The following is an 18,209-nucleotide window of genomic DNA, read 5'->3' as shown; positions in this document are numbered from 1 at the left end:
CGTGGAGAGATAAGCTAGAGGAGGGTGGGGGTGGGGAGAAAGTAGCATATTGTTTTTACCTCGTAGGTATTTAAATTAGCAGAACTCAACTGCTGAATTGATCTGTGCTATGCTCTTAACTGTGTATTAATCACTTAGATAATGGAATAGCAATTATTAATTTTAAATATGAGCTTGATAAAGTTTTGTAAATCAAAAGCATTAAGATATCTAGGGCAAATCAAGTATCTGGAGTTAGGCCTCCAAATAGCAAAATAGACTCAGAGTTAAACGTCCTTTCCTGTTCCATGTTCTTTGTGTGTAACCTCAAAGTAATTAGCTTGCCATCATATAATCCTTTGCAATGCAATCATTAGAATGTATTAAAATTGTATGAATCTTAACAATTGTCCTTCTCATCAGTCCAACCTGCCAGTTAAGAGGTAGAATCATAGAATCATACATTGTGGAAAGAGGCCATTGACCCCATCAAGGCTGCACCAACCCTCCGAAGAGGGTCCCAACTAAACTCCCTATCCTATTTCCACAACCCTAACTTTGCAACATCTTATCCACCCAGCCCTTGACAGTACAAACAATTTAGTATGGCCAGTTTACCTAACCTGCACATTATTGGGCTGTGGGAGGAAACTGGAGCATCCAGTGGAAACACACGTAGACCCGGGGAGAACATGCAAACCCCACACAGATAGTCACCAAAGGCTGGAATCAAACCTGGGTCTCTATTGCTATGAGGCAGCAGTGCTGCCACTGTCCACTGGTGTTTGTTCTAGACTTATTTTCTTCACATCCTCAACACTCTTCTTGATATCACCATTGACTTCAATGTCCGTTCATATATGTTTTGATAATGTAGTATATTTTGTTTCATATCGAGACAGTAGATAGTGTGAATTAATGTGGGCAATGTTCAGAAAACAAACAAAGATTTGAGATCCTGAGCCATTTTCTCTTATGAGTAGAAGGGGTTAAAAGGGTAATTTGAAAGATTTTTCAGGTTGGGGCAGGCATAGAAACAAAGAACTGAATTTAGTAGTGTAAGGATTGTTGCTTATGTGGTGAATGAATGCTGACAGGAATCAGATGGCCCATTTATTGTAATTACTGTGCAGTTCTGTGCAGACTCATCTTACTTGGTGTGATGGTTTCAACAATGAATTTCTTTGACTGTGATGACCTATGCTGCTATAATCTATCAGTAGTTCAGCCATTTGTTAAAAGATCATTCTGTTTGTACATGCCTACAGAACCCAGCGTAATGTCAATGGCCCCTTTACTCCTGGGCTGGAAGTGAACTCAAAACTGTTTGTGGTGTCACATGATGGGAAACTGCTTTTCAGTGCAGGGCATTGGGATAATAGCATTCGGGTGACCTCCATTGCAAAGGGCAAGCTTTCTGGACAACACATCAGACACATGGGTAAGTGATATCAACACACCTGGTAACAAGGGTTAGACTTTTCAAACAATCCCTGTGATGACCCCACAGACCCACTGCTACTGTGATTACCTCTTTGACACAGCCAGATTCCTGCAAGAATCCTATTCCATTCTCCAGGACTTGACATCACATTAATTCTGAAATGCTACCTTCCATAGCAGTGCTTCCATTTTCCTCAGCCAGTAATCGCCCCCCACTCACTATTGCTGCCAAGACCCTCAAATTGTCCATTACATTTCCCCCGCTTCTGCTCTCACCCCTTCACTTCTTTCCCATTACCATGATAGAGTTCCCTTTTCCCTCCATTTCCAACCAATCAGTTTCTTCATTCAACAAATCATCCACTGCCATTTAGGAGCTACAGTGGTGTATGTTTGACACATTCCCATGAAAAGCTAACTTGGTGATCTGAGATTCCATAGAAGTAACATTCACCCCACATAAGTGTCAAGAGATAACCATTTCTAATTAGAGAATACTTAACTGTTGCCCCTTGATATTCAGTGGCATTACCACTGCTGAATCTCCCACTATTAACATCATGCCATTGACTAGAAACTGAACTGGAGCAATCATATAAATACTGTGACTGTTAGAGCAGGCAAGAGACTAGGAATTCTGTAGCAAATAACTCTCATCCTGTTTCACCAAAGCCTGTCCACCATCGATCTACAAGGCAAAAGTCAGAAATATGATAGAATATTCTTCATTTGCCTAAGTGGATGCAGCTCCAGCAATACTCAAGTAGCTTGATTCTATCCAGGTCAAAGCAGAACATCATGATTTCTTTTCCAAGTTGCACACCATCCTGACTTTGAACTATATCACCATTCTTTCACTGTTGTGGGTCAAAATCCTGAAACTCCCTTCCTAACAGCATTATGGATGTTCCTAAGTCAGAAGCATTATAACAGTTCAACAAGGCAACTCTCAATCACCTTCTTTAGGAAACTTAGAGCTGGTCAATAAATGTTGGCCTGATCAGCAATGTCCTCTCGCCTTGAATAAATAATAAAGGGAAGTAGCATAGACTGGTGTGATGTGAGAGAATCTGAGGAATTATCAGGAAATGATAATGTAAGCGAGCTCAAAACTGTAAACCTTTTAATATAAAGTTAGGGCTTTATTGCTTGCAGTCTTCAAGAATGATCAAAACTATCACGAGCCAACTGCACCAATGATATAATTTCCACCCCTTCTAGCACAATGTCTCCATCAAACACATCTTCCCATTCCATTAAAATGTTAGGATTAATGTCCCTGTCAGTCAAAGCGATACTGGTGGGATAGGATTTATAGCAGGACTTATAGCAAATCTACATTACTGCAAACAAAATATTTTTAAAAAGTATTTATACAAGCTATTGTAAACATAACCAATGAGAGGAAGTCTCCCACTAAAAGCCAGTTATATCGCTACTACATTACTAACTTATTATTTCTGCAGTAAATTGCAGCACAGTGGATAGTTATACCAATTATTTGGGTAAAGTCAGCCTAATACACTTGCAGCTGTACAGTAGTGATTGATGGCTAACAATGCAATTGTATCCATTCTGCCTGAGACATGTACTTTTACAACATAGTTATCATATTATTTTACTGTTATCATTCAGTTCACAATGAGCAATGCCAGACGTAATCTTCCACTGAGCAATATACGTAGCAAAGACATGCTGTGGTGGACAGGCTAGTATCCTTTGAACAAAGTAAAAGATCTTCCTGTCTTTGCAGGAAGTTTAGTGCCACTCATTCTTTCCAATTTGGGTGTCATTTATCACATTTTCTGCTCTCATTTTAGATATTGTGACCTGCCTCGCAACTGATTACTGCGGAATCCATTTGATATCAGGCTCACGTGACACAACATGTATGATCTGGCAAATTTTGCAGCAGGTCTGTACTTATAGCTTTGTTTCCATTGCATTTTGCAAACTACAGCATTTTAGAGCCTTGTGATATTTAGATTGTCTAAAAGTTAAACTACATGAATCTGCTTACATTTGACTCAAGTCAGTCCAGAACATTGAGATATATCACCTAGCTGCACACAAACCTTTCACACTAGGTTTGTTAGAATAATGTCATAGTTCTCAATGTTCAGGCTGATGTAAAAATTCATAAAAATCTACAACAGTCCCATAGAACATCTATTTGAGGAACGTCCATGGTTCTAGGTTTTATCAGGTGGACGCCTAGTTTCAGTCACCAAACAGATTAGGAGTGGTGCATATTTGCAGAAAGTGAGATGCAACTATGAGACTGTGTTCATTATAAACCAGACCTGCTGTTCCTCAGCCAGCTTGGTAATATTTCACTAATGATGAAATTCAGCAATATATTTTACGCTGAACTGGTGAATTCAACCAAGGCAATAGCAAGACCACAGATATTTGATTTTAATTCTCTTAGATTAGGAGTTTCTCCTGAGTTGAAAGGCAAAGAATTCAAATCCTATTCGGGAAACTTGAGGACAAGTTGTAGACTGATTCCCTAATGATAATGTATAAAATGAGGCCTAAGTATAGATTATCTGCCCATTAGTACATTGTTGGTTGTGGGGCCTTATTGGTTGCCATACAATAGTCACTTTATATGTCAAAAACACTTCATCGCCTGAGTAGGGCAATTTGAAGCCGTCTGAAGCACTGTGTTAATTCAAGGCTTTCTGTTGTATTTGGCTGCATGTTTATTCTTGTCTTTCTGCAAACTGATATTCTTCACTGATGTGTTTTCAACTTCTTTTCGATTCAGGGAGGAATAGCCACTGGTTTAGCGCAGAAGCCCATGCAGATACTATATGGGCACACTGAGGAGATAACGAGTGTGGCTATCAGTACAGAGCTGGATATGGCTGTTTCGGGCTCCAAGGTAAGGTTCAGGAGTCCAGCAGGTCGTAATTATTAACTGGTGAGATGGCCACCAGTACAGGCCAGAGAATTGATTCCATGTACAGGTATTAACTTCTGGCTCCAAGTACTCATTGTGTTACACTTAACACTTAAAAAAAAAGGAAAAAATTATTTTTTTATTATCCAAGCGATCAACTAATATAATAGATTTTATTGTTTTGCAGCTGCTTTAGGTTCTTCCAAAGAGGCGGCGCGGTGGCTCAGCAATTCCAGCCTTGGGTGACTGTGTGTGGAGTTTGCACATTCTCCCTATGTCTGCATGGGTTTCCTCCGGATGCTCTGGTTTCCTCCCACAGTCCAAAGACATGCAGGTCAGGTGAATTGGCCATACTAAATTGCCCATAGTATTAGGTGCATTAGTCAGAGGGAAATGGGTTTGAGTGGGTTACTCTTCCGAGGGTCAGTGTGGACTTGCTGGGGAGAAGCGCCTGTTTCCACACTGTAGGGAATCTAATCAAAGTAGTGAATGTGTCAAAAAAGAATTGGCTGTGTCTTGTTGCTTCTTGAGAAAGGAGTGCTGAGGGTGACCCAAATAGCAGGTTGTTAAAATTATTTAAAGCTTTGACAGAATGGCAAGAGAAATAATGTTTCCTTTTTTGGGGAAAAAAAGTATCTAGAGGTCCTCAATCAATATCACCAAGGAATCCAACAAGGAATTCTGAAGATTCTGAATAGCACACCTTGGGAGGATAATTGATGGTTGTGTGTTACCTTTATTTTACATCAGAGCCGTGTGAAGATTGTTATCTTGGTTTTCAAGTTGATGTTGACCAGTTGCTGAAGGCTAAATAAGCAGATGACTGTCTGATTCCCTTTGTGCACTTCCTCCAGGATGGAACTGTGATCATTCATACCATTCGGCGTGGGCAGTATATGAGGACGCTTCAACCGCCCTGTGTGAGCTCACTCCCCCTCTCCATTCCCAATCTGTCCGTATCTTTGGAGGGGCACATCATTGTCAACACTGTGATAGAGGGAAAATCAAATTTTAAGGTACAACATCAGTGTGGATTTACCGCCTTAAGTGAACTGTGAACGGGTAACTGTAATGTATGAAAACATTATGATATAAAAACATGAATCGCTTGGTGCAATTATGGAATTATTAATCCATTTTTTGTACCTCCTATGTCTGCCATTTGCATCCCAGCTAAAGTGAGAGAGACCACAACAGGGTGGAGACCTCCTGCACCAACAAGTCCAGAAAGAAGGGAAAAAAGAATGAAATTGTGTAACATTATAGATTTGAATAAATTGTGTGCCAGATCAGTGGGGTAGCCAACCCTTTGCATAGCCTGAGCCTCTCAAATTTCCAATCAAGAACTGTGGTACAGAAAACAGTTTTTAAAGAAATCCCAGACTTGAACTACTGAATCATTTACTGTAATTAAATACAATGAAAGTTAATTTGGAGTACCTGTGAACAATTCTGATCCCCTTATTTAGAAAAAACTACATTATTTCATTATAGGTAGTTCAGAGAAAGTTTGCTGAAATGATTCCTGGTATGGAGGGATTGTCTTATGAGCAAATGTTAAATAGGTTGGGATTATATTCATTGGAATTTAGAAGAACGAGCAGTGATATCCCTGCTGATTACACTTGCAGGAAGTGCACCCATCTCCAGCTCCTCCAAGACCGTGTTAGGGAACTGGAGCTGGAGTTGGATGAACTTCGGATCATTCGGGAGGCAAAGGGGGTCATAGATCGGAGCTTTAGGGAAGTAGTAACTCCATAGATGGCAGATAGATGGGTGACAGTGAGGGGGACTGGGAGGAAGCAGCCAGTGCAGGGACCCCCTGCGGCCGTTCCCCTCAAGAACAAGTATACCGTTTTGGATACTTGTGGGGGGGGGGGAACTTACCAGGGGTAAGTGACGGGGCTCAGGCCTCTGGCACGGAGCCTGTCCCCGCTACTCAGAAGGGAAGGGTGGAGAAGAGCAGAGCAATAATAATTGGGGACTCGATAGTTCGGGGCACAGATAGGCGGTTTTGTGGGAACGAGAGAGACTCACGTTTGGTATGTTGCCTCCCAGGTCCAAGGGTACGTGATGTCTCTGATCGTGTTTTCCGGGTCCTTAAGGGGGAGGGGGAGCAGCCTGAAGTCGTGGTCCATATTGGCACCAATGACATAGGTAGGAGGAGGGCTGAGGATGTTAGACAGGCGTTTAGGGAGCTAGGTTGGAAGCTCAGAGTTAGAACAAACAGAGTTGTTGTCTCTGGTTTGTTACCCGTGCCACGTGATAGAGAGTCGAGGAATAGGGAGAGAGAACAGTTAAATGCGTGGCTACAGGGATGGTGCAGGAGGGAGGGATTTCGGTACTTGGATAACTGGGGTTCTTTCTGGGGAAGGTGGGACCTCTATAAACAGGATGGTCTGCACCTGAACCTGAGGGGCACCAGTATCCTTGGGGGGAGGTTTGCTAGTGCTCTTGGGGGGGGGTTTAAACTAACTCTGCAGGGGCATGGGAACCCAGACTGTAACTTTAGGGTGCAGGACCTGGAGTGTAGGGAGGTTAGGAATATGGCATCAATCTTAAAGGAGGGTGCCTGTAAACAGAAGAGTGGCTTGAAGTGTGTATACTTTAATGCCAGAAGTATACGAAATAAGGTAGGTGAACTTGCAGCGTGGGTTGGTACCTGGGACTTCGATGTTGTGGCTATTACGGAGACATGGCTAGATCAGGGACAGGATTGGCTGTTGCAGGTTCCAGGGTTTAAATGTTTTAGTAGGGTCAGAGGTGGGGGTAAAAGAGGGGGGGGTGTGGCTTTGCTTGTCAAAGATAGTATTACAGCGGTGGAAAGGAAGATGGACGAAGATTTGTTATCTGAGGTAGTTTGGGTTGAGGTTAGGAATAGGAGAGGTGAGGTCACCCTGTTAGGAGTCTTTTACAGGCCTCCTAATAGTCCTAGAATTGTTGAAGAAAGGATTGCGAAGATGATTCAGGAGAAGAGTGACAGTAATAGGGTGGTTGTTATGGGGGACTTTAACTTTCCTGATATTGATTGGGAAAGCTATAGCTCGAGTTCGTTAGATGGGTCAGTGTTTGTCCAATGTGTGCAGGAGAGTTTCCTGACACAATATGTAGATAAGCCAACAAGAGGTGAGGCCATACTGGATTTGGTTCTGGGTAACGAACCAGGCCAGGTATTAGAACTAGAGGTAGGTGAGCACTTTGGGGACAGTGACCACAATTCGGTGATTTTTACTCTAGTGATGGAGAGGGATAAGTGTGTACTACAGGGCAAGAGTTATAGCTGGTGGCAGGGAAATTATGATGCGGTGAGGCATGACTTAGGATGTGTGGATTGGAAAAGTAGATTCCAAGGCAAGAGCGTAATTGATATGTGGAACTTGTTCAAGGAGCAACAATTGAGTGTCCTTGATAAGTACGTACCTATCAGGCAGGGAGGAAAGGGTCGTGTGAGGGAGCCGTGGTTTAATAAGGAATTGGAAACCCTTGTTAAATGGAAGAGGGCGACCTTTGTAAAGATGAGGCGTGAAGGTTCAATAGGGGCAATTGAGAGTTATAAGGTAGCCCGGAAGGACCTGAAGAGAGAGCTAAGAGCAGCAAGGAGGGGACATGAAAGGTCCTTAGTTGGTAGGATTAGAGAAAACCCTAAGGCTTTCTATAGGTATGTTAGGAATAAAAGAATGACTAGGGTAGGAATAGGTCCAATCAAGGATAGTAATGGGAAGTTGCGGGTAGAGGCTGAAGAGATTGGGGAGGCACTGAATGAATACTTTTCATCAGTATTCACTCAGGAACAGGACATTGTTGTCGATATGAATACTGAGGCACGAATAAGTAGAATGGATGGCTTTGAGATATGTAGAGAAGAGGTGTTGGAAATTCTGGCAAGGGTGAAAATAGATAAGTCCCCTGGGCCTGATGGCATTTATCCTAGGATTCTCTGGGAAGCAAGGGAGGAGATTGCAGAGCCATTGGCCTTGATTTTTGTGTCCTCTTTGTCTACAGGAGTAGTGCCAGAGGACTGGAGGCTAGCAAACGTGGTTCCCTTGTTCAAGAAGGGGAGTAGGGATAATCCTAGTAACTATAGGCCAGTGAGTCTCACTTCTGTTGTGGGCAAAGTCTTAGAGAGAATTGTAAGGGATAGGATTTATGCACATCTGGATAAGAATAATGTGATCAAGGATAGTCAGCATGGTTTTGTGAAGGGCAGGTCGTGCCTCACAAACCTTATTGAATTCTTTGAGAAGGTGACTAAGGAGGTAGATGAGGGGAAAGCGGTAGATGTGGTATATATGGATTTTAGTAAGGCGTTTGATAAGGTCCCCCATGGTAGGCTACTGCAGAAAATACAGAGATATGGCATTGAGGGTGAATTGGAGGTTTGGATTAGGAATTGGCTGGCTGGAAGAAGACAGAGGGTAGTAGTTGATGGCAAAGGTTCATCTTGGAGTGCCGTCACTAGCGGTGTTCCGCAAGGATCTGTTTTGGGACCATTGCTGTTTGTCATTTTTATAAATGACCTGGAGGAAGGGTTAGAAGGTTGGGTGAGCAAGTTTGCGGATGATACAAAAGTCGGAGGAGTTGTAGACAGTGAGGAAGGATGTGGCAGGTTACAGCGGGATATCGAGAAGCTGCAGAGCTGGGCAGAAAGGTGGCAAATGGAGTTCAATGTAGCTAAGTGTGAGGTGATTCACTTTGGTAAGAGTAACAAAAAGATGGGGTACTGGGCTAATGGTCGGATACTTGGTAGTGTGGAAGAGCAGAGGGATCTTGGTGTCCATGTACACAGACCTCTGAAAGTTGCCACCCAGGTAAATAGTGCAGTGAAGAAGGCATATGGCGTAATTGCTTTTATTGGTAGAGGAATTGAGTTCCGGAGTCCTGAGGTCATGCTGCAGTTGTATAAGACTCTGGTGCGGCCGCATCTGGAATATTGTGTGCAGTTTTGGTCGCCATACTATAGGAAGGATGTGGAGGCACTGGAACGGGTGCAGAGGAAGTTTACCAGGATGTTGCCTGGTATGGTAGGAAGATCCTATGAGGAAAGGCTGAGGCACTTGGGGTTGTTTTCATTGGAGAAAAGAAGGTTTAGGGGTGACTTGATAGAGGTGTACAAGATGATTAGGGGGTTAGATAGGGTTGACAGTGAGAACCTTTTTCCACGTATGGAGTCAGCTATTACAAGGAGGCATAGCTTTAAATTAAGGGGGGGTAGATATAGGACTGATGTTAGGGGTAGGTTCTTCACTCAGCGAGTCGTAAGTTCATGGAATGCCCTGCCAGTAGCAGTGGTGGACTCTCCCTCTTTATGGGTATTTAAGCGGGCATTGGATAGGTATATGGAGGATAGTGGGTTAGTGTAGGTTAGGTGGGCTTGGATCGGCGCAACATCGAGGGCCGAAGGGCCTGTACTGCGCTGTATTCTTCTATGTTCTATGTTCTATGAAATGTACAGGATTCTAAAGGGGCTTTACGGGATAAATGCTGAGAGATTCCTATTCCTGTTTCTTATGGCCATAACTCTCTTCCACTCTCTTCTACTCCCCCAGACCCTAAAATTATTTTGCAAACTAACTCTTTTGTTTGAATTTGACATTTCAGTAGAGACTAAGTCACCGGGGCTTTTCAGACACGACAGCTTGAACTCTTGGTTGGAGTTTAGAAACTTCCCATGGGACATGCTTATAGAGTGCACTAAAGAACTGGCAAGAATAGCTTCGGCTACACGCAGATTCCGACTTTTCCTTCCCACCTACAAACTCCTGAAATTTTGGAGAGGGAGAGGTTGCTGAACTAGCTGGATTATGGGAATATTAAAATCTAGTTAACTGTGTGTTGGAGAGCATTAAGCTAAGTTTCTCTCAGGGCTACCGTCCTCCTACCATTTTTTATTTGCAGGATAAGAATGCTCTACACCTATACTCTGTAAACGGCAAACACTTGGCAAGTGAGATTATAAAAGAACAAGTGACTGACCTGCTTGTCAGTGGTGAACATATTATCCTTGGCAGCATGGAGGGATTTCTCTCTATTCGGGATTTGTACAGGTAAGGTGATTATTGGCAAACATCAGGAGCCAGAAAATAAAATTAATCCCAGACTTGACTTGGGTATATTGTTGATTGTTTTATTAACTCGTATTATTAACAGGCCCTAATTCTAACAGTAGCCCCCTTATGTGAGACAGCAGCTTATTTATGAATATTTGTTTTAATCTGCCACGTGTGAAGCATAGCTGCAATGGTTGACAGAAGTTTCAGGTATTAACACTAGATCTCTTCGTGAACCAAGCACTGAAATTATTTTCATCCATGCATAACTTCATTTTAATACTTATTACTCAGTTTGCAAGTAATTCAGGGTTTCTTGAGCGCATGCTGAATTAATTTGTTCCTTGTTCCTGGCTACTTGGCTTTTAGACATTCCTTTGCAACTGTGTTAAATGAACCATTTTATTTCTCTTCAAATCCCCTCCAACCCCTGTTTCATTGAGAACAAACTTAAATATATTTGTTATTCTTAATGAGTTTGTTTATTTGTGAAGCATCCTCAGGCATGTTTTATTTTATATTAAGGCAAGTTGTACACATGAAGATGGTGTTTTTTTAACTTAACTGAAATCTAGCTTTAAGGTTGATATAATATTATATTCCTACTTTGGCGTCTGTGATCTCCCACACTCGGTGCTTTGCTGGCTGCTTGTCTGCCCCTCCCGACTGCAGCCTCTATTGAGTGACAATAGCAGTGATATATTGTTGCACTTGATTTGGGTGGTGTGCTGGAAATCAAACTGTGCTATTCCCAGAGTATTCATAAAGTTAAAACATCTAATAAGTGTGCAAAATGCTCGATTTACCAGTTTTTCAGACCCGGGTTGAACAGAAAGTATGGATCAGGTTTATATTCTGAAAAGGGTTACTATTTATTACAAATAAATAAATTCTAGCAAAAGTTAAACAATTGTGAACCATCATCATAGAACTCTGCAAGTTAAAACTCCACCATCACCAGCCAAAATACATGGGTTATGGGTGAATGAAAGACTGGAAAGGCACTAATTCTCATCGTGTTACTCAAATGACAACAATAAAGAAAAACATGACAGATACTTTTCAACAAGGTTTTACAGGTTTTTACAAAGATATTGTTAACTGATAATTTCTCATAAATAGAATGTCAATTACAGTTTATAGAAATGTAACAAGTGATTTAATTAACATTGAAATGCATTTGATCGATCAAGTTCAGGAGTCACATGTGAGTCCTTAATAAGTCTCTCACAGCATGGAGCTGTAACTTGCAAAATCCTCCTTTAACCAACCCTCTTTAAAAAGAGCACACACTTCCTGGTCACAAATAGTTAATCCTAGGACCTCACTGCAAAGTTTGTAAAATTATTTTATTGGCTAGAAAGTACTCAGCACATCTAGAAGTCGTGAAACTAACGCCCGATTCTTCTATATCTCTTTTTAATGACAGTAACTGAAGTTGAAGAGCTAACATTTCTGAAACATTTCATTTCAGTCTGAAGCTTAGTGCAGTCCCACTGGCAATGAGATTGCCAATTCACTGTGTATCCATCACCAAGGAGAACAGCCACATCCTCGTTGGACTGGAGGACGGCAAACTGATCATTGTCGGCGTGGGCAAGCCAGCTGAGGTAAAGTCCACAGTTCTGAGCTACATCTACAAGACAGTGGAGAGCTCCCACCTGCCTTTTTTATCTCAGCTCAACCTAAAGTCACCCAGCCAACACTTGGAGCAGTGCAACAGGTTTCAGTTCCCAGCGTCAGACAAGGAGTCAGAAAAGTAAAACTAGGAATATTCGGGGTGACCAAAGGCAGGAGTGGTTCCATATTCTGGCTGCCTTTTTGAATGATGCTACACCCTTTCAGGAAGGAAAAGAAAGAAAGGAGTAATATTGAAGGAACAGGAGGATGTAGAGCACCGACGACAAGAACCAGAAAAAGAAAGGGAAGGTTTCATTCCTGTAAAGAGTTGGATTATCCAGAGTTTAGTGTCATCTATTTTCATGATTACAAAAATTAATAAATCCAATTAAGAGCAAATTTCTGTCCATGAAGGGCATGGCTCTTGTAGGTGTGCAGCTGCTTGTAGACATCAAATATAAGGAAACAAATGAATTAAGAATATCTTATCAAAAATTTTATTTTGAAAAAAAAAGTTACATTGGTTTGTGAGTTTTTGCTTAAAAATTCAAATTGCATCAGTTCTCTCTCACATCGGGCTGCTATATTGATATCCATCCATTATTCATCATTCATATTCATTATTCCCAACATGAGATCATAAGATTCTCTGACGATTGTCATTTCAAATATAGCAACCATTTTTATTCTGTGCCTTCAGGACCCATGAAGAAATTTCCATGTCCTAACTCTGAAAGGAGGCAGTTAAATATTAATCCTTGAAAAACATATACATTTAAAAAGTTACTTTAAAAATGGAAGCAAAATGTTTGGATTTCAGCATGTTCACTTTTTCCATCATCATCTAACTGAATCCTTGGCTGGTTCATTCTCGTCATTTCCTTTGCACAATGCCAATATATCTGTTTTTTAAAAAGAGGTATGGAGGTTTGTCAGATTGAACGAGGAATGATGGAGACGCTTATTTTGAGGTCTCTGTTTACTGGATCCTTCGTACTGGTGACCTTTTTCCCTCTATTTCTGCTTTTTTTTTCTCTTCCTTCCACAAATAGATGCGATCAGGGCAACTTTCCAGGAAGCTCTGGGGTTCCAGCAAGCGTCTGAATCAGATCTCGTCTGGAGAAACCGAATACAACCCCCAAAGTGAGCTCAAGTGATGGGGTCATAACACCGGAAGGAAAACAAAAGTCCTGTGGCTTCCTGTCTGCTATTACTGATCATTTCTGTTTTTCCTGTCCTCCATCTGATTGTCAGCCGTAGGAGACTATGCAACAAATCAGCATGTCCATTTCTGATCATGTAGCACAGATTTCAATGTGCTGAACCTTCCTCTGTCTCCTGTTACAGATAGCAATGGAGCTCGCTCACTCACCGCTACCCTAAACAAAAAGAAGCATTATGCTTCTGTGCAAAGAAGGCAGTCCGGTTACTTTTTAATTAAAGGTATTTTTCCTTGAAGGATCGTAGCACTGGCAGATGTCTCTAAAAAGATACCTCCTCTCTTCAGCATTTTAAAACACTTAAAAGGATCACTTAAGAATGAAGTTGGTTTGTATCGCAAGTGTTGAGGCAACAAAATTTCACTATCTTGGTAGCCAGGGCAGAAATAGAGAGCTCATCTCATCGGGATCTCTCTGGAATAGAATCGCTGTGATGCTCCAGCTACTATGTACCTGTGAGGAAAAATCTTGCAACTGGAGACAGTCTCCCAGTCTTGCTGCCTGGCATCCTTTTTCCCTTAAAGCTCAAGAGATCATGGTTAATGTCTTCTTAATGCTCAGTGCATTGACTTTCAACCAAGACAGTGGAAATAATAGATACTTCCAATGTGATTGCCAAACTGGCATTGTTGGAATGATTTTGTCTTTGTAACATACCCCTACCTATCTTTCTTAGCCTCACAAAGCTTTCTTTAAATCATTAGATCAGTTTCATGATAATCAAGCATAATACTTCATGTTGATATGAATTGCTTACTTGTGTCAATCCGTACTGTTGCACAAACGTAAATGCATTATCCTCTATTTCCCAGATGTACTGTTCTTCTGTGTGCACTTTATATTGTAAACATAATTTATGGAATCGGAATTATTTTTATTTAACATTTTCTTCCAAATTATTACTTTGCCTAAAGTGTAAACCACTTTGCAGCTGCTAGCAGAAGTGATCCATGCAGGATTTAATTATGTTTAACTCCTCACCAACCCTGCAACCTAGTTTACCTCTTGATAAGGAGCCGGGGATAGAATAATGAATTGTGGGGTAGTTGGCTTGCTCCTTCTTCAGCAACTACATTGGTAGCGGGGGAAGGGAGTGAAAGAGAGAGAGAGGAGAGGTGTTGGGATTGGGAGTACAGAATTCCCATCTCAGGACGTGTTGGAGTTGGAAGTACAGATGTCGCATATCAGGACCTCATCATTCATAGGCATATGGCACCGCATAGGCACAAAAATGGTTTATTGTGTAGAGAATAGCATACTGGCATTAGGCACTACGCGTGTCCACCATTGTATTGTGCCATTAGCTTTGAGGATGTTTTTTTTCCTTGTCACTATATGATGAGTACAAGAGATTGGACAGATAGAATTGTGTAAGGGCCCTGTACCATTTACAGCTGGAAGAAGCTGTGTGGGAGGGAGAGCAAAATTGAATAATGATTTTTTATTAAGTCTCATCAATCAAGGTATACCATAGACACTTCCTGACCTGTATGGGCCAACAAAGCACAGAGTATATTGGTGGTGGGAACAGTCTGACCTTATTTTATTCTGAGCATTGGCAAATTTAGAAGGTGGACAAGCTGTTTTAAAATGGAATAGTCTTACGAAGAACTTAAGTAAAACATACAGTCACAGAGTTATTAAAAAGTAAAAGCATGGTGCATTAGGCAAGTCTGATTTCTTTTTTTAAAATAGCCTTTCAGAGGAATAAGGTTTGTCACTTTGCAGGGAACATAATTATCACTGTTTCTGTTCTATTCTGAATCAAATGCCGCTTCACCTCAGAGTGCTGACAAGTGAAGCTGAGTTCTCGATACAAAATTAATTACATACAAGTATACTTACAATGATTGTTTGTAGAGCTGATATTTTATTAAAGGAATGAATAGAAAGATGTTTCAGAACAGATGCATTGCTCGTAGTTTTGATTCATGAAACCCCAGAAGGAAACTTATCCAAGTTATAGCCACTTTCAATTTGCATTTGCCTTTAATTAACAATTGTGTATAAAAGTGAGAAATTTTGATTAGCAGCATTTTCGTGAAAAACATTGCAAACTCTCACTTCGTAGTGACTCAGGAGCTAACTCTGTTCGTTAGGCTGAGATGCCAAGTGGCATTAATAAACAAATATGAAAACATGTCTTTCATCTGACCAGCTGTATTTTATCTTGTTTTAAGCAACTGGTTAAAGCGTTTCCCTATTTTATTAATGTAAAAATGGGTTTTAATGAGATTCCTAATCTGGATACCTGCCGTTGGGCTGTTGTAATTAGCCTCAGACATTGTGAGGAGTTGTGCTGTGTTCTGATGGGCAACTTATTGGAGCATTGTCATTAGATGCAAATATGGGGAAGAGCAACTGTTGCTGAGTAAGATAGATTTATCTAGGGTTAGATGCACACCTCATTCACCACGCGCTACACTGAAAAGTCTGCTACTGCAGCTGAAGTAATGACATTAATGTTAACCTCACGAGGTTAGAAGCTACAATGTGAAGTGGACTACATTAGTTGTCAGTTAGATCAAGTTTGCATACTTGATGTAGCTAATGAACTATCAAGCTTTGCAGCTGTTAGGATATCAATAGTCGTGCTAACTTTATTGTATGGCAACAGCAGAGATGTGCAAGACTCTCCATACCTCTGTATGTTGAATCCGATTCATTGTACCATATTTTATGAATCAGATTAAATTGGCAACTTGGATCTAATATTTAACTCTACTTGCATAAAGATTTCTGCAAACCTAACCTGAGCCTTCATGTGGCACCAGTAATTTACTATTCAAAATAGGGTTCCCATAAATTATAACATGCAAGCATTATTTGATCATAGCATATCATTGTATTTTAAGGAGCTATTTAAGGTAACATAAATAAGTTGAGCAAAATATTCAAATTTTTATATATTTTCCAATAACTGCTTTGGCATTTCACTGCAAAAATAGGTTTTTATGTACATTTCATTTTGGGGAATGTTTTATGCCAATGGAGTGTTTCAGTGCTTTAAAAATCTCTTGATTTTTAATCTGATTTGTGAAAGTGTACTGTGTATAATATTGTTATTATTCTGTGCTTTTTAAAGAAAAATCTCCATCTACCATGTTTCCAGCCACGTTTTGTGCAGTGCCCAGGAGGTGACAGATTCTACCTTGTATTTCAGATTGACTTGTAATTTAACAACACACTTCTGCGCTTGTATATTTGATTTTTTTTTATATATGTATAGTGTGTTTGTTGAAGGTGACCTTTTTTGCACTTTTCAGGTACTGCAGATTGTAAAATGTAAAGCTCTGATGTACACATTATCTGTACATAACAAATTTATCAGATTAGCTTTGTATACAGAACCAATAGGACTCAAGGCAATAAAGGTGGGATTATAAGGGTTGGGGTGTTTGTGTTTTGTGCAGATGTTAACTGTAAGGACTGTTGCAGAATTTTTGCACCAAAATAATTAAGAATTTTAAAAATAAAGTGTCTTCATTTTAAAAATTAAATTTTCAGTGATGTGCCCACTGACTTTTCTTACAAGCAGAAAGGATTGGAGTGATGTGGAAGTTGAATGATAAACAGCCTCTCCACGCAATTTGAACAACAACATAAATGGATTGGTGTTGAAATACAATTTAAAAATAAAAATTAAGGCCCATTTAATTTTCTTGTCTATTATCAGATCGAAGTCCAGCTGTACTATGCAGAATGGATTGAAGTCTTCCTTTGCTAACTGCATTAACAATCCTGAGTTTTCAAACAGTAAATCATCAAAGTGATGGAACTGTCTGTACATAATACTCTGGTCATATCGTTTTAGCTGATGTCTTAGATGAATAGTTCAAGCCCAGGCTACAGTGTTCATTAAATGTTTGCTTTGAATGTAGTTTGATAATTTTTATATTCCTTGTCCATGATGCTGGCAAGTTTGGTTCCATTTAGCCCTCTGGGATCTGGTCCTCCCGGCCAATGTCCTAATTCTCATTTCTGTTAGCTGTACCACTTGTGATCTTTGTAAAGTCTCCTTCCAATCAATGGAACACTTGCAGAACTGACTATTGTCAATGAGTTGCCTTAATTTGTGGTTTGGATAAACATGAAATCTTCACAATAAGTTACAAAATTGCATTGTTTTGAAAAAAATCATATAAGCTTTTGAAGTCTCACATTTTGTATATGATAGTCTCTCTGCCTCCTTCATGTGTCTGAAGATTTTGAAAGTTACCGAGGTATTGGTAAACCATTTAATTCTGTTGCAGCAATTTTTGCAAGGAACACAGTCAAGTTTCTTCAATCAAACAAGACTGTATCTCCATTCAAACAACCCTATGTCTTGACTGTACAAAGATAATTCACACGTCCACAATGCAAGAATGCCAGCTTTTGACACTTCTATATCATTGCTTACTGTTAGTATGTGAAAAGTTGATTTTGCCGTTTCTGAACTTATAACACTGTGTTGGAACATTAAGGCACGATGCATGCTATTAGCATCCACCCGTCATCTGCTTTGCTGTCTATTTTATGAATCAATTTTCAAGAATTAAAAATTTAAAAATGAGAAGTGATCTGTTTGTCACCTTTAAAATATAAAACCGACAAGATGGGACAATTCTGGACTTAGTTTTAAGGAATAAAGTTGGGCAGATGCAAGGGTTATTAGTGGGGCAGCATCGTAGTGGTAATGACCAGCCCTTAGACTTAAAGTCATGGAAAGCATTAAAATGACTGTGTTAAAAAGTTGTAACTTGACAAATGCCAATTTCATTAATCTGTATTGAGCAAATGTGAACCAAACCCATCTACTTTAATATAAATCAATGTCTGAATAGGGTCATTGAGTCCAAAACAATTATGTTCCCACAATTTTGGAACCTCTTGGATACTGAGGAGCGTAAAAGATGATATAAGGCAAAATAAGTGAAGCTGCTGTCTGATATTGAGCACTCAATGTACTGCAGAACAGAAAAAGTGCAGGGGCAAAATTCAAAAAGAAAT

At 40.3% G+C, this 18,209-nt stretch overlaps 1 protein-coding gene across 7 annotated transcripts in view; it reads left to right on the top strand.

The window, feature by feature from the left end:
- nbeal1 (neurobeachin-like 1) overlaps positions 1 to 17,769 on the top strand; it is a 239,843-nt gene extending 222,074 nt beyond the window's left edge. For 5 of the 7 annotated variants that reach the window (XM_072578456.1, XM_072578458.1, XM_072578455.1 and 2 more), the window contains 6 exons: positions 1,248 to 1,420; positions 3,243 to 3,337; positions 4,196 to 4,312; positions 5,185 to 5,346; positions 10,226 to 10,374; positions 11,852 to 17,769. In XM_072578456.1, coding sequence (XP_072434557.1) covers positions 1,248 to 1,420; positions 3,243 to 3,337; positions 4,196 to 4,312; positions 5,185 to 5,346; positions 10,226 to 10,374; positions 11,852 to 12,140 — 985 coding nt within the window. In that variant the 3' untranslated portion in view covers positions 12,141 to 17,769. The remainder of the gene's footprint in view (positions 1 to 1,247; positions 1,421 to 3,242; positions 3,338 to 4,195; positions 4,313 to 5,184; positions 5,347 to 10,225; positions 10,375 to 11,851) is intronic. The other 2 variants (XM_072578459.1, XM_072578454.1) reach the window with 1 other exon arrangement.
- The last annotated feature ends 440 nt before the right edge of the window (positions 17,770 to 18,209 follow it).

Source organism: Chiloscyllium punctatum, chromosome 10, assembly GCF_047496795.1.
Source record: "Chiloscyllium punctatum isolate Juve2018m chromosome 10, sChiPun1.3, whole genome shotgun sequence".
Taxonomy (NCBI): Eukaryota; Metazoa; Chordata; class Chondrichthyes; order Orectolobiformes; family Hemiscylliidae; genus Chiloscyllium; species Chiloscyllium punctatum.
The sequence above is the reverse complement of the archived record's forward strand: the minus strand, read 5'-3'. Positions and strand labels throughout refer to the sequence as shown.